The 23,057-nt window shown below is 42.5% G+C and overlaps 1 protein-coding gene across 5 annotated transcripts in view; it reads right to left on the reverse strand.

Moving 5' to 3' along the window:
- Positions 1 to 23,057, reverse strand: part of NAV2 (neuron navigator 2) — a gene marked incomplete at both ends in the record, with an annotated part of 712,365 nt that overhangs the window by 241,615 nt on the left and 447,693 nt on the right. For all 5 annotated transcript variants that reach the window (XM_084252230.1, XM_084252229.1, XM_084252228.1 and 2 more), the window contains one exon: positions 14,049 to 14,101. In XM_084252230.1, the coding sequence (XP_084108356.1) occupies positions 14,049 to 14,101 (53 nt within the window). The remainder of the gene's footprint in view (positions 1 to 14,048; positions 14,102 to 23,057) is intronic.

A 23,057-nucleotide genomic window follows, 5' to 3' on the forward strand; every position in this document is an offset into this window, starting at 1 on the left:
CTTGCCTTCCTGTTGCCTCCGGGGAAAGTATGAGAAAGATGAGATTCTGGTCTGGTTCTGCAGCCCTATCCATCTCCTGTGGTAGTGATCACATTCACACCATGTGAACCCCTCTCCCTTGTCAGATCCACTCCCTAGAAAAGCAAATTCATGTCAAAATGTTGTCAACTGCATTGTGATTGAAGCCATCACTAAAAAGAAGCTTTAATGAGGGAGAGAGAAATTAAGGATTTCACAGGACCAGTGGTGAAAATCTGGGCAACTGTGAATTCCTCGGGGCTTCTTGGCTACATTTGAGGCAGGTACTTAATCTCCTTGAGTTTCTGTTACCCTTTCAGTTAAGTGGGGATAACTATCCTTTTCTTGAAAGCCTTGTAGAGGCTTCCCAATAAACTAATATTTGCACTCTCAGAAAACACCGAGCACTGGACTAAATTCTTTCCTGACATCCTTATGTCAGTTAAATTTCATCACTATATAAAGGAGATACTACCATCAATTTCCAGATGGGGAAATGGAGACAGAGACTATGGAAGTGCCTTCCTAAAATCAGTTATTAGATGGCAGAGTTGGAATTTGAACACTTAAGAGGTGTTCTGTAAGCTGTGAAACCTATACACATGACATAACCAAACCGCAAGGACCTCACCATGTTTTGTCATTTTCCTGGCGTCAGCAGTGCGACAAAGTAGTCAGTCCATCCGATCCAAGTCTAATCTTTATAACAAAGGGACAAAGGATACTTCACAGAGGAAGGAGGGACTTTTCCAACCCTTTTGGATATGTTTTATGGAAAATGTCTTCTAGAGCAGGAATTATTCAAACCAATAGGCAGGTCTTCATAGGCATGATTTTGAAGTCAAAATGATCCCCCAAAAGGAATCGTTCTGACCACCATGCCAGTGCTTAGGGTTCCTGAGGAAGTCTATGATGCTTATAAAAATATAATAGGTTAGGGATCGAAAACCTTAAATGGGGTCTCCCTGGTGGCGCAGGCGGTTGAACGCAGCGCTGTGAAGCTGTCCACAGCCTCTGCAGTGCCAGTTTGATCCCCACTGGCCGTGGAGATACCTACATGGCACAGCAGACCTCTCATGTCTCGCCCGCTGCTCCCCTCAGCAGTGTGTTTCAGTCAGTCTGCCTGTTCTGTTCCCCACTCTGTCTCTGGTGAATCCTCTCACCCTCCCACACATCTGGCTTGTACCCCGGTTCTTGTATAAATAAATAAACCTTTAAAAAAAAACCTTATATGTGTGCAGGGTGAGGCAACTAAAAAATGAGTAGTTGGGCTGGATATTAGACAATAGGGAATGGTAGGGAGTGTGATTAATACAGCCCCATCTACCTAAATGAGGCCACTGCTACCTAGTTTTAGCAATTTTTGCCTGTGGAGTGCCACCCCACTATAGCCAGGTCATCAGTTCTTTTCTTTAAAAGGCTGGAAGATTATTTTTTGTGAAGTATACTGATTTTCATCTAACTGCTGGCATCTGTTCAATTTGTTTCAAAATATCTGGGACCTGAATTGAGCTTGTGGGCCACCATTCCCTACTCTTTGCTTAAGCGACACACTGGCATTTGTTTACTGACCAAGCAGAAGCCATGGACCAACCATATCTTAACAAAGTGCAAACAAAAATTCCTTGCTAAGTTGCATTTCATGGAAAAAAAAATCAAACAAAATACCAAACACTCATACAAAAAACACCCCTTTGATGCTAGGCCGAAACATAAGAACTCCATGAAGACATATGCAGAGAGGTGGATCCAAGCATGAGGTCCAGATGGCTTTTATATAAACCACAATCCACATGGTTATAAATCCCCATTCAATTTCTCTTTTCGCTCGAGAGGACCTGTAGCTACTCTCTCCCTGCACCCCAGCTTCACACTGCTAAGCTCTTTACCTCATTGAGCACCATGTGGCCATTCCTAACCCTGAGCCCCAAAGTAGGTGTGATGGGAATTTCTTCAGTAAATATTCATTGCACATTCACCAGATGCCAAGCTGTGGGGGCAGATGCACATATGCGACCACACCCTCAGAAAAGTTACTGTCTAGTGGGATAAAGGCAATTAAGTACAATGTGCTAAAGGATTAGCACCTCAATTTTCAGTGGAGGAAACCAAGGATCACAGAGGTTAAGTGACCTGTGAGAGGGAGAGAAGACACTTGGAAACTCTAAAACCCTGGCCACAGCACAATTAAGATCCCATCAACTAGACCTTGCTGTAGTTCTCAGGCAGTTCTCAGGGGATGTTGAAGGCATCCTAATCATTCCAAAACAGCAAACTGATTGGCTAATTTAAAGACCTACTGTAGTGACCATTTCATAATATATACAAATAATGACTCCTATTTGTACACCTGAAACTAATAGGTCAATTATATCTCAATAAAAAAATAGTGTTCCTTAAAAAAAATTAGTTAAATTTAAATAAACCATTAACTTAAAAATTCTTAAACTCTGCAAACTAATGTATATCTAAATGCAGGTTTGCACAGGCATATACCAAAAGAGTCTTTTTACTTGGCTCTAAGATAAGGTTGGCAGAGCAAGGTCCCCAGATCAGTAACATCAGCATCACCCAAAGGCTTGTTAAAAATGCAAATTCTCCAGCTCCTCACCAGGCCCACAGAGCCAGAAACTCTGGGGGTAGGGCCCAGAAATCTGTTTTAACAAGCCCCCCCAGGTGATTCTCACACACACTAAAACAGGAGAAGTGCTGCAGTAGGAGGCTTTGCCAAATCAAACACTCCTCCCGTTATTAATGAAAATAATCTGTTATCTTGGTGTCATTTCCATACACCTTTATAATTAAGTTAAATCATAACATTGTAAGAAACTGATTTGAGAGAATATCTTGGCTTAGGATGACTCAAGTTCCTTAATAACATGTAAAAGTGCAGCATGTCTTTGACATATTAAAATTGGATGTGTAACATCGCACCCACTCTCTAGAAGCTCCTGGATGGCTGGACCATTAATCGTTAACTCGTTCATCTGAGAAATATTAGCTGGACACTTCCAAACCTATGCCAGGTGCTAGGAATATATGGAAATTTTTATTGAACTAAAAGAGATGAAAAACATGCTCTATGTACTACAAAGCTTTGGTGTTATTAAATAGCATATAAAATATGATAAAATATAATAAATCGCAAAAGATCTGTTTAAAAGTCATATTAATTACAAGACACAGTTTAGCCGGGAACAAAGTAGCTATTTGTGAGTTTATATCAAAGGGGTAAGGAATGCCCCGTATTCACTTCTAATTACTACATGAAATGGCATTTGCCACTCTCAAGACAGCTCAGTACCTGGGGTGGTCAACAATATGGGGACCTTTATGCTCCCCACATTTTCCCACCAAGAACTGCTTTGAACTGTACAGATGTGGAAAACTCCATTCTGTGGTGTCTAACAATGGAGGCAATTTCCAATCAACTCAGAAACCCCAGGGGCTTAAAGAAGCAAAATGAGCCCGTGCTATAAACTAAACAGCTTACTGTTGTTATAAAGAAACAAAGGTCCTAAATGGAGTCCCTCAAGCGAAGTCCCATCAAGACTTAATACCTAACTTAATTGAGGTTTCAGCCTCTCCCAAAAGTGGAATTTAAAACCAATCAATCTGGAATTTCCTGGGCTGCTCCAGTGAGGTAATCTGTATGATAAGACCCCCATGTCTCCCCTAAGGGAAGATGGTTTGGTCTGAAATAATCTTTTTCTTCTGCTAACAACCTTGTCCCACTCTCTTTGTACTTTGTACAATTTGAAACACCTTTCTCTTTATTGGATGGGGTGCTGCCCAACTGATGAAATCTTTTAATAAAGCCAATTAGATCTCTAAATTTATTCAGATAGGCTTTATTTTTTGACACTAATATGGCAAGAGTTACTTTGCTTGAGTCACAAAGTGTATTAGTGTCCTCTTGCTGCTGTAATTATCACAGCTAGAGGCTTCAAAGAACATAAATTTATTATCTTACAGTTTTAGAGATCAGATGTCCAAAATTAGTCTCATTGGGCTAAAACCAATGAATTGGCAGGTTGATTCTAGGGCAGAATCACTTCCTTATTTTTTTGTAGTTTCAAGAGGCTAGTTGTTTGCCTCAGGTCATGGCAACTCCCCTTCCATCTTCACAGTCAGCAGAGCAGCATCTTCCAATTTCTCTCTCCTTCCCAGATTTTCTGTCACTCTTAGAGTAAGACTTGACACTACACAGGGCCGGAAAATCCAGGATAATACACCCATCTCAAAATTTCTAATCACATTTGTAAAATTCCTATTGTCCCATGAAATAAGATACTAATCCTAAGGATTAGAAAGTGGACACCTTTTGGAGTCTACTGTTCAGCCCACCACACTGGATGCTTACTTTCTGCACCTTTTAATGGACAAGTCAATAACTAGAAAGTAAATGCCTTGTAAGCAGGGAAGGGAAGGATCATCTAATGCACATTCATCATGAATTAGGGCAATGTCAGGGCTTTAATACCATCTCGCATTCATTCCTCACAACTATCCTGGGAGGCAGCTTCCATTATTACCCCTTCTCCAGATGAGAAGGACTGGAGACTCAGTGATATGCTCAGCACATGTCCAGCGTGGGAGACCCAGGTCTGCTGGATTCCGGAGTTCATGCTTATCCTTCATCCCAAATAGGAATGTCTTTCTTCCCATAAAGGAATGCCCCATCCTGATGTTCTGCCCACACCGATGTGAGGGGCTAGCATTACAAAGGCAATTTTTATATCTCCCTACTGTAAATCTTTCCTTCTTCTTCAATTTCCTTATATATAGAAGAGCATAATAGTTAAGAAGATAGACTTGGGATAGACTTGGGTTCAAACCCTAGCTTGCCAATTATTAGCTGTGCATTCACAGACAAGTCACCTCTTCCTGCCTCAGTGTCACCTATAAAATAGGAATAACTCTCTGCTCCAAGAATTTTGTGAGGATAAAATCAGTTAATACATACAAAATGTGCATTAACAGAGTTAATGTAACAGTACCCAGCACAAAATACACATATGTTTATGCTGTGTTTTGCTATTATTATATAAAAACACTGACAGGATCAGAGACAAAAGCAATGCCCTACAATGACAGGAAAAGAATGGGAGGTTCTTTATCATGACTCAGAATTGGCCATGGAGCACATCAAATGGCATCAGGACCCAAGTTCTCCATTTTTTTAATGAAAATATATTTTTCATTCCATAAGGTTATGGGAATAAAATGAGCTAAAATACACAAGCTATTTGAAACAACGACTACCATTAATTTTATGGTAGTTAATAACCTCTGGTAGTCGTGAGGAAGCCTCACTATGCTTACCTCAATCAACTTGAAAGAACTCAAACTGAACATTAACTAATATTCCCAAGAATTATTAAAATTTCCTATTTGGGCCTTCTAGACAAATCAAAAAGAAAAGAATCAAGAGAAGGAAGACACTTGTATAATAGTGCTCCATATCCATTTCTTAAATCCCATAAACAACTTCTAAGTCAATACCCAGTGTCAAATCACTGACCAACAATAAACAATTAGAAGGTGAGATATTACAATCCTCCAGCCACATGGACCTATTTAGGCCAGTTCCTTCTTTGGTCTTCTGTCTGTTCATCTGTCCTGTCATCATTTACTAAACACCTACTATATGCCAGTCATCTAAGGGATAGGTGCTTAACATACTCAAGTGAAAGACAAGGCATCTCCTTCAAGATGACAAGTCAACACACAATCACAAGAGAGAATGTTAAGAAAAGTGCAGGCCTAGGATGTCAGGGGAGGTACCGTGTTCCCTGCCCCCACATACATGCAGCTGCCTTGGACTAGCTCCTGGGAACTAGGGGTGGAGATGAGTGGTCAAGTGAAGCCGCATTACACAGAAGGCAGGTGGGCTAAAAAAGGGCTCTTGCTCCTTGAGCTTAGACTTGCACCCAAGGACTTGGGGTGATTTGGAGGAGATGCATGGAAGAATGACAGGTAGAGGCACGGGTGAGAGACTTGTGGGAAGGCTGATGATGGCAGTCATTATCTTGATTTGTACCTTGATTTTGCTCCTTTTGTCTCAGACTCGCCTGGCCACTTTCACCCCTTTCTTGCTGATTCCACCAGAAGATGCCTTAGACTTGTGGCAAGTTTTTGGGCCTCAGTGGCCCCACTTCATGACAACGCTATTTGGCTGGGCATTTGCCAACAAAGGGTAGGAGTATTTGGGGTTTTATTGGAAAAGTGCTATTAGTAATAATTTTCTCCCTGTCTATGCAGACTAACTCAATTAACAATCTATCACACAAGGAGTCAGCTTTGTCTTGGTGTGCATGGATTGCCAGTTCCCTTTACAGCATGCAAGTTTTGGGGGCCCTGGGTGTCTCTTGGTCGCATGCTAACAAGGATACCCAGGGACACAAAATACAATAGGCCCCTAAGTATACCAAATTCTTGAAGTAGCTGACCTGCATATTAAAGATCACATCACCCAGGAGGGTCAATCAGAAGACCTTCCCAGCAGACTGGACAGCATCAAGGTAGAAAGAAATGAGAGTCCTCAGCCTCTATGCAGCACCCCAAGTTCCAGTATGGGTGGGATATGCAATTTGATAGCCAGGTGGCAGGATATGATGGTAACTTGATCATGAAGGGCCTTCTACTGTGCACTCAAGAGTATGAAGAGGGAAATAGGGGGTACTTTCAAAAGAAAGTGTGACCCAAGAGGCAGAGACAGATAAAGACCAGAAGCAGTGACAGCAGATGTGCCACCCTGAGTGGGAAGTAGTGGCTGCTTCCCGATGATCTCGGCTCTGGGTCTTTTTTTTTCTTTTTAAAGATTTATTTATTTATGAACAGAAGAGCTGGGGTACAGGCCAGAGGTGTGAGGGGTGAGAGGATTCACCAGAGACAGAGTGGGAAACAGAACAGGCAGACTGACCGAAGTACACTGCTGAGGGGAGCAGCAGGCGAGTCAGGAGAGGTCTGCTGCACCATGTGGGTTGCTCCCTGGCCGGCCGAGAACCAAAAACTCATGCTGCAGTGGCTGTGGATTGCTTCATAGGTTGTGTCTTAATCCTTGTACCACCAGGGAGTCCCCTCAGCTCTGGTTCTTTTCTCACTTTGCTTTCAATTCTAAGTGGCCCAGGGGCTTTTCTTCATTCTTTCTTGGTTCTGTAACATGTGTGCCCTTGGGACTATATAAAAATAGATGCGGGGGCCCAGGGAAGAGGCAACTCAGCTGCCCAAGGATCTCAGACACTCCCCAGGCATGTCGTTGGCTTCTGGCAGCTGTCGGGAGGGCTCAAGGTCACTGGGCCTGGAACCTGATCCCACTGCAGCAGGCCTTCCTTGGCCCAGGAAGCTCTGTGGGGAGCAGAGGAGGTTCCCAGCTCCAGGGCTCTCCAAGGCCATGGGGAGGCTGCCTCGTACTAGGGGCCAAGAACCAACTTCTTCAGCTCTTGAGTTCCCTTCAACAGGTCAACTCCGGTTCCATCCAGAAATATTCAATCTTTCCCCTCTCGTTAACTCCCCAATCAACCCAGAGGGTTCTGCGGTACCCTGGAATGATCAATAAAGAAAACAGGGACTGATGAGGTGGAGACTATTTGTGGCCCCCTGCTCTGTCACGGAAGTGACCACAGGCTCTCAAACTAGATGGACACGGGTTGGATCTCAGACTCCAACTCCTCCTCGAAGAGGAATCTGGAACAAGTAATAGTAATAATAAACACTTGAAGCCTTAATTTCCATGTGCAAAATAGGCTGTTTTGAGGAATAACTGTAACATTCAGGTAAAGTTCTTAACAGTCAGGTGCAGCACGAGCTCGCAATCAAGGAAGTGCTATCACTGAAACCTCTCGTAGCCCTGTGAGGTGTTATTCCCACATTCCCTGGGGGAGGAAGTGGAAGGTAAAGGCCAAGTGCATTATCCAAGGTCACTATGTTATCTAATAAATAACCCTCCAAAAGATGAAGCTAGCTATTCCTCAGGCACGTCTAATATTTTTTTAATCTTATATATATTTTTACATCATTCTTCATTTTTATACAATATATGCTTTATCATCTCAGGTATAGTCCCTGTGAAATTCCCACCACCCATTAACCCATGTACCATCACCATAGTCCCTTGTGCTCTTCCCACCCCTGCTTTGATACAACTCGTACGGGGAAAACTAACACCCTGTGAGAGTTCACATTCTAGAAGAGTGCTCTCTGGGCCCCGCACTGGCAAGCAGGTCAAGTAGATCTGCTCCTGGGAAGCCACCCTGCTATAGAAACTGATCCCCGAGACCTAAAGGGCACAGCAGCAATCACCAGTACCCAGCCCCCAGAGGCCACGCTCTGAGCATTCAGAGCCACAGGTAAAAAGGAGACCGTGTCTGACTCTTTTCCTAGAGGACCTCTGGAACCATTAGAGAGATGAAGAATCCAGGGGCAACACTGGACCCTGACGTCTGGCTCTCAGTTCCCAGGCTTCACCCACTGTATTTTTCCAGAGCTGCCCTGAGAGTGCATTTGCAGAGTCTGTGACAACGGGGAGTGGGAAAGGCAGGGGCCAGTGAGAGTCGGAGACTGACATGGCCCTGCCTGGGTGCCTGCTCCTATTGAGAGCAGCAATTCCGTTTTCATCATTTCCGCAAATGGCGTTCCACAAACAATTTCCTAGGGGGAAAAGAGGTCCTGCTCACAGAATAGAAGTTTGAAAATCATGCCCAAGTATACTATCCCACTGCCCAAGTGCAATATTCCATTGTCCTGGGTTCCCAGATGCTGGTGTTTTCCACAGGACCCCCAAGAGAACAAAGGAATGAGATTCCCAGCCCCTCCATGGAGCACCCCAAGTTCCAGTATGACTGGGATATAGAATTTGATGGCTGGGTGGCAGGATATGATGCTAACTTGATCATGAAGGGCTTTCCATTGTGCACTCAAGAGTATGAGGAGGGAACTAGGGAGCAAAACTATTTCCTAAACTAAACTTGAAGCGTGTGCAGCAGGGGGCACATGGACCAGAAATGCACAATATGCTCAGGCTGTATGTAAAATTCTGGGGTATGTGCAATCTGGGGAGAAGAGGACCAGCAGGCCTCCCATGTCCAAGGGCACCATGTCTCCAAACATATGAAAGACTCCAAAGCAAATCATCATGATCACAGAAACCGCCACGTATGAAGTGCTGATTACGTGAGAAGAGCAAGGGGTAATAAAGGGTCACCTGTCTGAAAGGACTGTCGAGAAGATGAACAAAGGATATTTGTAAAGCACTTAGGCAAGAGGCAAACACTCTACAGGCTTTAGCTTTATGTTACAGTTGCAATTATTACTATTATCCATTAGTCATTAGTCATCACAAAAACTTTATGAGATCTGTGTTATTATCAATCCCACTTTATAGAACAGGAAATAATAGCTTCAAAAGGTTACAAAATTAGCTCAAGGCCACAGAGTAGCAGAGAAGGAATGCCTACTTGACCTGTCTGGGTCCCAAGCCCAGGTTGGCCCTCAGTCTTGAAGGCAGGAGGAGGCTGGGAGGCCCCAGATGACCCCAGGCCTGAGATCAGCCAGGGGAGGAGAGAGAACACAGGACTTTGTGCTGAAAAGGCAAGCATGCCTTGCTAACTTTACACCTCCCCTAATTAACAACAGAAAGTCAAACTGCTTAAAATAAGAATGATTTAAAAAAGAAAACCACCCCCTGTGGTGGGCATTGCTAGGCTCCAAAGTGAGCCAGTGTCTAGGAGTACAGTGAGTTCAAGTTCAGGGAGCAAAGCAGTGGCTGTCTCAGTGCCTGCTGGCTGAGCTCCAAGCAATGTTTCTCCTTTCAAACTAACACATAACTCTGCTGAACATACCAGTTGAAAGCCAAAAAGATACCCCTAGGTTGCTATGGCAATGCTAAACAGACAAAGCATTTAACCAGCTCTGACGCACATACACAAACTTATTTAAGGGCCAAATGGATGAATTTGGTGGGGGAAGAGGGGTGAGAGCAGGGAGTGTTGTTTCTACAGCTCCATCTCCAAGGATTTGGCCCCAAAAGCATCTGGGTGGGACCAAAGCAGGGCAAAGGATTCCATAAAGCAGAGAGGAGGATGGGCTTAACAGGGACAGGGACAGGGAAGAGAAGGGACTGCCAGCATCTCTGCTTTTGGCCACAGTTACACTCTCACTTTCCAAAGGCCAAGAGAGGGTTAAATAGATTCCAAGGGTCTTCTCCCTGGAGACAGCCCTCCACCATCCAACACCTGGCTGTGGGAATTGTCACGCTGGCCCACAGCAGAGTTGAGGGTCAGATGCACTCTGAGTATTGAAGCACCTTTCTAGATTCATGTCTTTCAAGATTCACCCCTTCAAATTCATTCTTCTTCTTCTTTTTATTATTTTATATATATTTTACATCATTCTTCATTTTTGTACAATGTATGCTTTCTCCTCTCAGATACCCTCCCAACAGGTAGATGTCCCAATTTCTCATCTATCCACAGGAGCGGATGATCATGAGTAAGTATTTTCCTTCAGTAAACTTTGCTCTAGGGTCGCCAAGATGGGCGTTGCTCCCTGAGATGTCACAACCTGGGCAGTGATGATGAATGAAGACTTGTCCCTGGTCTGAGGACACCACTGGTCCTTTAGAGTCTCTCCGACTCTGAGCTCTTCCATGCCTCACTCTTCACCTCAGACATACAGAGCAAAAGGTTGTAGCTGCTGAGAGGCTAGAAGAGTCTCACCAGACACAGCTTATGGTACTTCAGTGGATGCAATAAACAAATGCTGTAAAACCCTCCTCTGAAGCACTTATGAGAACCTCAGGTAAACTAAATTTCCAGTGATGGGAATCGCCCGTCATCCATCATCCCCTTGGGGTGAACCCTCTTGTCTTTCAAGATTTACCCCTTAGAATTTCTTCTTATTTTTTATATTTTTACATCATTCTTCATTTTTATACAATGTATGCTTTCTTCTCTCAGATGTAGTCCCTGTGAAATTCCCACCACCAATTCACCTGTGTACCATCACCATAGTCCCTTGAGCTCTTCCCACCCCTGTTTTGATCCTCTTAGAAGTTATTCTTAAACCTCCCAGGATGAAAGGGATCCCTATGTGAACAGATGTCTGTGGAAAGAAAGTCACCATTATATTATTCTTACTGTGCACTGGTCTCCTGCCCATTCATCATGGGTTCCTTGAGACACAGGAATCACATATTGTTCACCTGTATTCACCTGGCCTAGTACAGTGCCTGGCATTAGTTGGTACTCTGAATGTTTGCTGATTGACAGACTAAAATTATGCAATGCTATGCCCTCATTTGTGCCTGATGTCCCTGGAAGTCTCTAGTTGATATGCTCCAGGTGTCTGTTTTCACTTCCCCATGCTGGGGAGAGGGTGTGGGAGAGGGAGCAGGACTTGAAGCCCAGCTGGAAGTTGGGAGTTAGAGAAGCGGAGAATGGAGCTGCCCAGCAGCCTAGTGGGTCAGGAGAGTAAGTGAAGGGGTGAGGGCAAGAAATGCTCTCTTTCTTAGGGCACATCTCTCCTCCTACCTACAGCAGCAAAACCCACTTTCTACCCCCCACTTAGCTGATGAAACAAATTTGCCCCTTGAAAACTGAAAAAGCACCCATTCCCCTCCTGCTTGGAGACAAAATTGATTTTCTTCGACGCCATTATTAAAGACCCAGGAAGATCCTCTGTTTTTGGGGGGGAATGAGCATACTAACTCTGTCCTGATTATTTTCAGAAGAGTCACAGACACCCTCCCAACAGGTAGATGTCCCAAGTTTTCATCTCATTGAATGTCATCCTCCTTCGCCAGTATGATACTCTCCATACCTTCTTTCCCTCCGGTGTTCAAACAAGAAAGAGTTAGCAAACAACAACAACAAATCTTTATACTGTCCACCTTAACTAAAGCCTAATTGGCAGGTTAACCTTCTAGGAATCTATAAATGGTGGTTCATCTACTATGTCATATTCCCAAATTATGTTTCCTGTAAGTAGAAAAGTTTTGACTATTTGTATGCTCACATATGCACACTGGTGTCCCAGTTAGTAAGAACATCACAAATGCTTGTCTATCAGAAGCACCTTCTGAGTGGGTGGCCCTGGTGAGTCCTATCACAGGGATGTGTCATTGCTTTGTGATGTACGGGAAAGGACAATGGCTCTGTTGTCTTATCACCATTCTCATTTCCTGCAGATTGGACGACTATGGTGGAGGTTCTCACATTGTCCTGGACTCTCAGCCTGTGTACTGAACTATTCTCTGCTGTATTTACCACCAGATCATGTCTGTCTCTAACCCTAATCTGGAACTAATTATCACAGACAGTTACAGAATTTTATATTCCTGTGTTCCAAGAACAACAACAAAAAAGTCCATGAAAAAAAAAAGAGGACTTCCATAATTGAGTTATGGTGAAACCACAAAACTGCATTAGGGCTGCAGTAGTATTTATAAATAAATGTGCACATAGAAGTAAACTTACACAGAAAAAAATCACGGTAGTGGTATTCTAACCTTGAAAGTGGACTTTAACAACACATAACACCTCCAACAGAAAAAGCAAAAAAACACAAATGCACCTAACTGAATACAGGGTTCGCTACCTTTCAATGTCTGTTCCATGCATGCATTATAATGGACTGGGACAAATACCTTGACAACTATGCCAGCAGGCAATACTCCATCGCTTTTATGTGAAGATATGACTGCATGTGTAAAATGCTAGCACTAAAATTAAGTCTTCTATCTTCCAAACTTTCTCAATTATTAATACACTAGACAGCTGCTATAGCCTTAGCAAAAATAGCAGCCAAGCCTTTCAGCCTTGAAAAGTCTGTGTGGGGCTTTCCTACATAAGGAGCAGTTCTCTCCAGATCAAACAGAAAGAAACAAAATCTCCAGTGGAACAACAAAAAAGGAGAAATTTGTCTCAGAATCTCAACTGAAAACTGTTTCTCCCCCAGTGCACACACACACACATTCCTTGTTATCATAAAAAACACTTTCGGTGCAACAGAAAAAGTTAACTGTAAAAGGCTGCTTATCTGTCCAATTCATTAGGATAACAAACAACTCAGAAAATTAAACAGTAAACCCAAGGAATTCCAATCACTTTGATATATTCTGAATGAGATGGTCAAATTGTGCCTATGCAAAGGGTGTGGGTGGGATTAGAAAGACAAATTATGTCTTTCTTTAGTTTTCTAGAAGCAAATTAATGTCCAGCAAAAACTGTCTTCTTGAGTTTCCACCTTCATGTTTTAAACAGTGTCATTTTAACAGACTGCTCATATACATTCTTTGTGTAAATATTCATGCCTGGAAAGCATGTTGAAGGGAAAAATTAAGAACTCAGAGAAAGAGCATCCCAACTGAATGTTTTCTGACCTAACAGTGATCATGACTTTGAACTCAAAGATTGTGTGCAGGACACAAAAGAACAGATTTTAGAAGATTAATTTTATTTCTTTTTTGTAGAAGGGATCATATCAGAGCATCAGGGCATCACATCAGAGAAAATATTACTCGTCGAGGTTACCCTAATAATGGTCTGGGCGTCGTGGTATGTTTCACATCTCCAGTCACAGTTCTGATTTCACATCATTCCAGCCATGCAAGGCAGCCAGACCACATGTCTGGATTTCTGAGTTGTAAGGTACCATCCCTTCATCTGTGCCTCCGCACCGTACACCAACAGATATCACTGTGGGTCTTTGAGGAAGCCAAACAAGTCATAACAATCCAAGTTCTAAACAAGTATATGTTTATACCAGTTCTGCAAAATTTGTTTCTAAGAGCAAGGGCCGTATTTCATTTTTGCTGTCTCACAATCCACGTAAAACTCACAGCCATGTTTCAGTAAATGCCAACAAATGTCAGAGGAGCGGACCACAGCTACTTGGAAATAGCTGTTAGTTTATTAATATAATCCCCTAGAGGGAAGCTTCTGGTGTGAATGTTTTCATGATGGTCAATATCATCGAGGGGCAGTACTTACTAACAAAACACACACACTCACACCCCATGCACTACTTACCATTTGTGATCTGTTCTTTGGACAGCCATTGATGTCTTCAATCTTTTCATTTGCTGAAAAAGGAAATGCAAATCAGAGAAAGAATCACCACAAACACTTTGAATAGCCATGTTTGGGACACTAGAAGCCAACCAAGTCCTAAGATCCGTACTGGGTTTTGTCCAATCAAAGCAGGCATGTGAAATGCTGAGACGCATCTAGCAAGCTTCAGGATTTACTCATCGAGTGTCTTCCAGGGACAGCTGGGACAAGGTCGTCGTCATTTAAAGCAGAGACAACTGCATTACACAGTCTTGGAGTGATGGGGCAGTGTGGAAGCATTTGGAGTCTGGGAAATAGACTAAGCTGTGGCTATGCCTTAGACTCTCAGACAGGCCAAGCATAACCTCAGCACAAAAGCTGGGCTGATGGCTCAAGATGGACCAGTCCGGCTACAACTAGCTCAGGACAAAAGCCACAGATGATATCATCTCATTGCAACTTTAGGCAGGAAAACTACTATTACTTTTGTTTGTCCTAATTCTATTACCCAAGTGGAGGCAAGTGGGTAAAATAGAAGGTTAAGACTGAAAAGTGGTTTGTAGGCCACACAGTAATCCTAATTAAATGTGGAACATAAGTTTCAAGTCATAATAGCACCTAGCTACTTAGAGAAATAGAAATAGAGATAGAAAGAGGCTTTACTGAATTAACTGGAACTCAAACCAATAACAAGGAAGAAAGAGCCAGTCTCCCATGGCAAATGCACTTCTTCATAAGAGTGGAGAAATCCATGCAAGTCATAGCCCATGATGTCCACAGAGGGTCCAAGCTTGCCCCTGCAGCAGCACTAGAAAGGCAGCATGTGTAGTGACTAGGCCATTGGCTTTGGAGGCAAATAATCCAGTTTGAATGCTAGCTCAACAGCTTCTTAGCTGTGTGATCGTAACCATGTTACTCAACCTCTCTGAGTCAGTTTCTTAACTATATATGGAGTGAATATTACCTACTTCACTGGAGGAGTCTTGAGATTACAATATTTAATGCCAGTAAAATGCTTATTCGTGCAGTGCCCAAAATACAGTGAGTGTCCTAAAAATGGTAATTAACATTAGCCCACTAGTATACATTATCACCTATGTTACATATATAGTCTTTTTTTGCTGTGTCCATTTGCGTTAGGCCCAGAAAGTCAGGACTCCATAGCAAAGAACTAAGGATTTTCCTCCTCTGCTAAGTCTTTTAAAAATATATATATATTATTTATTTATGCATACAAGAGCTTTAACGTAGTCCAGAGGTGCAGGGGGCGGTGGGTCAGGGGCGATGAAGAGTGAGAGGATTCACCAGAGACAGAGTGGGGAGCAGAACAGGAGGACTGACTGAGATACACTGCTGAGGGGAACAGTGGGGCAGACAGGAGATGTTTGCTGTGCCATGTGGGTTGCCTCCCTGGCCAGGAATAGAACTCCTGCTGCAGTGACTGTGACTAACTTCTAGTGCTGAGACTTAACCCCTTGCACCACCAGGGAGGCCCTCCTCTGCTAAGTCTTAATGTTTCCCTACACAATTTCAAGCCCCTAACCCCACATCTCACCCTGAGAAGGACAAGATCTTTGTTTTCTCAGCACACTGAACCTATCTCTACTTTGCTCTTGATCACCTAATGCCTGATTCATTGTCTTGTCTTTCCCAACAGTGCTATGAGTGCCCGGCAGATGTGGAGATTTTGTTTTCCACATTTCTATCCTTAGGGGCTAGTGAGAGGCTTCAAAAGTGAATTTTATATAAATATATATGTATATATATATATACACACACACATATCACATCAGATTTTAATGACTCTGATGGCTGAAACATCCACGAAAACACATTTAAAACTGCCTGAAATGAAAAACAGAATAAAAATGCCTCAGGTCTCTAAAATTTAAGAACACCTTAACCTATATATAGCTCACTATTCCCTCAACTGGGCTAAGTGTTTCTCTAATGATTCTACCTTGAGAGAGAAGCGAATAATAAGAAAGGTAGCTAGTGGCAGGAAATTGTTTGAACAATACAATTACTGAGACAGCCTGGTTAGTGTGCATTAGCCTATTCTACATCTTTAGAATTTGCCAAAAGTAATAGAAATTCACCCTTATGACTCACCTGGAAAGATCAGAGATCAAATTGAGTTTTCTCGACTCTTAAGAACAGTGAGAAAAGTATTTTAAGGAAGTCTCTTCCACCTGCTTTCCCTAGTCCTAAAAGAGGTGCCATAAAGCATTTAAAAAGTACATAAAAGACAGCTGTGAGTCATCTCATTCCTTGGACATTTGCTCTTCAGTTCACCAGAAAATACAATTAGCCAGAATGTATGACTAGCATGTAAACTCCTTAAGAACAAGGATTTTTACCTACCTTCTTTCCTACTCTAACCCCAGAAGCTTAGGACAGTGCCTGGCATATAGTAGTCATTCAATCAATGTGCATTGAGTGGCGCTAAGAAATGAGTATTTGATCATTTCAATGAATCAAGGTTTTACTGCCTATTTGAGGCAGCTATCTTTTGACTTGTAAATAGAGATGTACATGCCAAAGATTGGGGGAAAAAACCCCTTCCTTACTCTTTCATACATGGAAAATTATGGCAGGCATGCACTCTGACCTTGGATTATGATATTCGACACTGGACAATAAATATATGTCCTTTGAAAATCAAGGTCATGAAAGGGGGCCTCCCTGATAGCACAGGGATTAAAGTCTCAGTGCTATCAAGCTCTCACCAGACAGTGCTGCATGAGTTTGGTCCCACACGGTGCAGCAGACCCCTCCTGTCTCACCCACTGCTCCCTTCAGCAGTGTATTTCAGTAGATCCACCTGTTCTGCTCCCCACTCTATCTCTAGTGAATCCACTAACTCCCTGTACCTCTGACCTACACCCCAGTTCTTCTATGCATAAATAAATAAAAATAAATTAAAACACAAAGAAAAGAAAATCAAGGTCACTCAGTTATCATCCAATTGGATACTCATGATGACCAAACTCATAAGTCATTGGATTCTGATCAATACCCAGTTCAGCATTAGGTCATTAGTGCTCATTAAAGTGAAGGCTGGATCACTGTGATCCTAAGAAATCATTTGAAGATTCTTTATATACCATCTGGATAAACAAAACCAAAGGACTTGTTCTTCCTCTAATTCTTTTCAAGGTTATACCTGAAAAACAATCAGGTGCTCCTTGAGTGCAGTTATCACAGCTCCTGTAAGCCTAATGCTGCCAATTTGCAACATTCAAAATAAACCAATGGAATTGCATCTATGTATGACCACTCTAATGAATACATGGGAAAGATCTAAGTCAAATGATTAAGCCCAAATTCATAATACATGCTTGATAAAAATACAAGCCAAGTTTTGGATCTCCTATTCTCCAATTTTATGTAATTTAAATGTTTCTCCTCTGCTTAAATCCTCAAGAATTTCCATGGCTGTCATAAATACTTAGAGCAATAATAGCAGCTCTGATTCTCCTGGTAAGAAGGAAGAAGAACTTGGCTTTCAGAGCTGAATTTATTAACTTGGGGTAAGGGGTCTTTAGCTACATCCCCAAAGCAGATAACCAAAGATGCAAAGGCACTTGTCCCCAAAGTCCTCAACTGTAATTAAAATTGGCGTCAGTAAGTGCCAATGAAAATTTATTTATTCCAGCATGTTCCAGATATTCTTAGCCCACAAATGCAGTAACACAAGGTGACAACTTAGTAACTAGAAAGCATCAGTGCACTTTTTAAATCAGAAGAGTGGCATCAAGCTCATTACTTTTTAAAAACCTTCTCTGAAGGATTCAGAGTATTTCAACAGCCCTCCAATCTTTGTGGGCCTCTATGCATGTGAACAGGGCAGCTGGCAGTTCAGCCAACGGGAAAAGAGAGGAACAGGCTATCTGGAAAGGCAGATGACTGACCCAAGGCCATGAAATGGTAATAGGTCATCCAGGAAAAAAGGTGGTTGTGCTCAGAGGCAGCTGAAATGGTAGTAGAAAAATAAGCTGCTCTCAGCTCTCTTCGCCTCTAACTGGGAATCTTTCCCTCTAGTCTCCTCATTTTCACCATTCCTTTTGTTCATCCTGTTTCCCTCCTCACTCTCCTCTACCCACCTTCTTCATTTGCCCATCTCTCCCTCCCTCACTCCAACCCCCCTGGCACCTTCCCTGAGTGACAGCAATGCAAGGAGGAAGGGAGAGGCCTGTCTTTCTTGATTCATGCTGTTCATCCTGGCCTCATAAACCTTTTTAAATAACTCATGGAGATGGCACTGTGATGGACTGGGATGGCTTTGGGATGCTCATGACTCAAGAAGATAATCACACTAATAAGAGGTTGAACAGGCAGACACAAACCCCGCCCTCTAAAGGAATGTCCCTGAAAGGCAGCAAAAGGGCCTTTTTCTGCTTATTGGGCAGAAAGGAAAGATGGAAAAGGATGTCCGTCCCCCCCCCCAAATAATTCTACTGTCCAGGAAGCCTAGCATCCAGGACAGCTAAGATCAATGGATCCCAGGATGTACTGGGGATAGATGAAAACTTAGAAGCAGTATTAATGTTCTCCTTCCAACCATACTTCTCATCAAGTCACTCCCCAACCTGAAAATCAACTCCTCAACCACTGGCCTTTGACTTAGGATAAAACATAGAATTCACTGCCCAATACCTGGTGACCCTGTCTTATTTTCTCATGATCCTCTAGCTCTAGATCCTCCAGCATTTCTACACATTATTTTCTTGACCAGCTGATTCCAAATCTGAAATTTCTGCTTCTAAATATATTCTTCCAGGAAGATTTCCCTGAATCCCACCTGCCCACTAATTACAAACCCTCACCTCCTATCTTGGGCTGGATCTCATTGCAGGTCCCTCCAGTTTAGGAAGAGGTCTTCCTTAAAAGGAACAAGCTCCTCACCCCACTAATCTTGATAGGTCTTCATTGGGTATGCTCTTTTCTTTTGGACATCTTACTTTTAAATATCTTCAAGCACACAAAAAAGTCACAGGAATAGTTCAGAAAGTTCCCACGTATCTTCATCCATTCTTACTATCTTTCCATCTCTCCTTCTCCCCTCCCTCTCTACATAAAAACCCATTTTTTTCCCCCTGAATCATGTTAGCATAGACTACTTAGAGCCTGTCCTTTGCCCTTTCTACTTAGTATGTATATTTAAAGAACAAAGCAATTATCTGATGGCATAATAGTAAAACTAAGAAAATTTAATATTGACATAATCCCCAAATCCCAAGTTTGTCAACTGACTCAAAAGTGTCTTTTTATAGCGTTTTATTTCCCTGAACAGGATCTACTCCAGGACCATGTAGTGCATTTAGTGGTCATGTCTCTTTAGTATCCTTTATTCTAGACTACTTTTTCTACCTTAACCTTTCATGGCACTGGCATTTTTGAATACAGGCCAGTTTTTTTTTTCCCCCAATAGAATAGTCCATCATTTTGGTTTATTTAGGATTCCTGATTAGTTTCAGTTTTCCATCACTGCCTGGGATCCTAGATTATGTGTTCTTTTTTTTTTTTTTTGTGCCGGCGGCTGGGGAACAAACCGGTGCTGCAGAGGCTGCGGGCAGCCTTGCAGCCCAGCGCTCAACCACTGCGCTACCAGGGGAGGCCCCGATTATGTGTTCTTTTAGTGTTTCACATCAGGGATCTGGCTTCTCTCCCATAAGGTTGTTACATTTTCCCCTTGCAACTAACCAGCAGTGGAGAGACACTTTGAGGCCATGCAAACAGCCAATTTCTCATCAAACTTTCTACACTAGATTTAGCATCCATTGATGATTCTTGCCTTTACTAATCTCTACAATAATGGTGGCCATTCTCTCCACATTTATCAGTCAGCAGTCTCCTGGACAGCTGAGTTTTCTCTTCTCTTCCCATTGATTTATCTATCAGTGTACACTTGCAGAGCCCTATTTTATTCCATGTTTATCATCTACAACCATCCTCAATTATTCTGATACTCTCATCTCAATTTAGATTATTCTTTGCGGCCTAAGAGGGCAGAACTTGTAATTGTGGGGAGAAACCACCAAGAGGGGCAGATTGCAACCTAATGAAAGAAGAGTTTTTAAAAGATCCAATTCTCCAACATTAAAACTAGCTACCTGAGTCAGTAGAAAGCTTCCCATCACAGGAGGTATTTAATAATCCTTTAATCACTTTTCAGAGAAGCAACTCATGCCTCATGTTGGGGCTTTTAAAAGTCCCGTTCAAATTTTAAGAGTTGAGATCTGTAGCAGAATCCTAGAGAGGAGGAGGTGGCACCATACAGTTCAGAGGAATGTTCAAAAGAAAACTAAACTCTGAGAAGGGGAAACATCCAGGCCACCTGTTGGAAAGAATCCAACCCCAGGCCTGCAGAAGCAGGGGCTGCACTGAATAAAATTCTCAGCCTTAATCCTCTTAAATTTCTTGAGCATCACTGCCCGCCAAAAACCATGCAAAATCCTATGAGCCAAAAAAAGAGTATGAATCAGACCCAGGCCTACAGAAGACCCAGACTTACGAGATCAGCCTGTGGGTTGATAGAGGAGGGTCTCTCCAGCTATCTGGGGGATTAGAAAAAATGTCAGAGAGAGAAATTGACTTTTCAAGAATGAGTGGCAGCTTACCAACCAGAGAACTATAATCACTAGAATCCTGTCCAGCACAAGACAGAGCCACCAAGTCTACAACTCTGCAAATGTATATACACACATATACACATATATGTATATGTACACATACAATTATTTATATATAATTGTTTATATATTGAGAGAAATATACATACACATACATATACATTAAACACATGTATACTTACAAATATACCTTTCTATTTACTCTTCTAATGGGCCCATGTGTGGGGGAAAGCAAGGACACTGAATGTAGAGCATAATGGGTCAATATTTCAGAATCCTGGTCAGAATATGCTGTTCCCTACCCCTCACCAACAGATCTGTGTTCACAAGATATTGTAAGATTAAACACCAGGTTGGCTGAAGACAACCTAGAAGTCATACAGGAGACTACTACATCTAGCTGCCTTCTCAGCTCCCCATCTTCTGGGTCTCTGTCCTCCACATCCAGAGCTGAGGGTACACAGCAAGACAGTCAGAGATAGAGGTCCATGTGCTGATATTTGGCATGCTTAGGAGTCCTTTCTAGAGAAATCCTCTCTTGGATGACTGAAGGGGAGTCTGGTTATTAGTACTGATTTGAGCCTCTAAAGTCAGTCCAGTAGCTCAGGCCCAGAGGGGCCACTGTCTAAGGAGGTTCAAGTCATCTGAAGAGATGAAGCATACTCCTGAACAATGATAAAAAAAACTGCCAGCTTACATTTTCTCGGCACTATGCTGAGTGAATCCATGACATACATGTTATTATCCACCCTCTGAGACCATGTCAGACATAACTTACCTACCATGATGCTCTCTAACACTGACACCAAGGCCTCATCATGCCTAGACTGGTATCTAGGCAGACGTTTACGCAGTGGTTAGTTACCAAGTGCTATTAAGGGCCACTTCATAGTTTATTAACATAGTTCATATTTGAAATCTACCTTGCATTTCTTAAGACTGTCACAAGATCAGACAAAGCAGGCATGGTCCTGCCAGTGTTAAAGAAGGGGAAACAGAGCCACAGAGGTTAAAGGCTCTTCTAAGGTCCCAAATTGGAAGGAGATGGTACTGAGATGACTGCAAGACCTCATGCTACCATTCTTTGCCACTTTCACTTTTGCTCCTTCTGCTGAAAGCTGAGAAGGTTCCTGGTGGAAACACTCTGTTCTGTCCCAAAACTCAATCAGAGTAGGTGAGTGATGTGACTGATTAGATATGGAGATCAAAACCCAGCTCAGATGCCAGTCGTCCCTTCCAGGAAGAACTTGCCAAGAAGCTACTCTTTCTTCCAAGGTTATGAGTTTTGGACATTTCTCTGATTTTTCCTAATAAGGAGCAAAATGCTGTCATACATAAAATGTTCAATAAATGGTTACTGAACTGAAGGGAGTCTTAGCCTTCTACTAGGTGTAGCATCTCTGGGTTGAGAGAGCACATTATGCAGCAGGGTAAAAGAACAATTTATCTGTGTTACATTCCTTTGTATTATACTGGGATACTGAGACACAATGGACCTCAGTTTCTGCATCTATAAAATGGGGAGAATACCACCTGCTTCATAAGGATGTTAGGAAAATTTGAAAAGTTTTTAAAATGAGGTAAATTTGAAAAAGTTTTTAAAAGATCTTGGTATGAGTGATGATGAAGAGAGGAAGAAAAATGTGGCAGAAAAACTTCAAGGTGACTTCCAATTATCATCCCATTTAAGTCCAAGCCCTTCTACAGTCACTACTCCATGCACCCCCTCCCAGAGTGAGCAAGGCAGGAGCTGATAGAATACAGCAAAGGCAGTGAGATGTCACTCCCATGATAATGTCACAATATAAAATACCTTCTCGCTACCATACTTGCTCTAGCTTTCTCCCCTCCTGGCACTGAAGCACTCAATTGCAGCTTATACAGTGGGAGACCCACATGGCAAAGAGCTAAGGGAAGCCTCTAATCAGCGCCAAGTAATCAGGACCCATACTCTTATTAGGTGCAAAGAAATGATTGAACTTGACCCCATCCCAGTCAAGCCTTCAGATAAGAACTCAACCCTGGCGAACACCATGACTGTAGCTTTGCACCTGGGTAAGCTATGCCTGGACTCCTGAGGCACAAAAACTATGGGATGATATCCATGCATTGCTCTAAGTCTCTACATTTGAGACAATTCTTTATATGGCAACTTAAAAACAAATATACAGAGAGAAGGAAATAAGAAAGGAAAAGTTTATAAATCAGCTTTAGGATATCAAGGAAACATCTTTTTCTGTCAGTGGCACAGGCAGTCCTAGTTTCAGCTAAGGTCAACTTGGCCATTTTCAGGTACAATCTCAAGAGGTGGGCAGAGCTACGGCAACTTCTCACCCTTGAAGGATAAGCCACT

Source organism: Talpa europaea (genome assembly GCF_964194135.1).
Source record: "Talpa europaea genome assembly, chromosome: 1".
Lineage (NCBI taxonomy): Eukaryota > Metazoa > Chordata > Mammalia > Eulipotyphla > Talpidae > Talpa > Talpa europaea.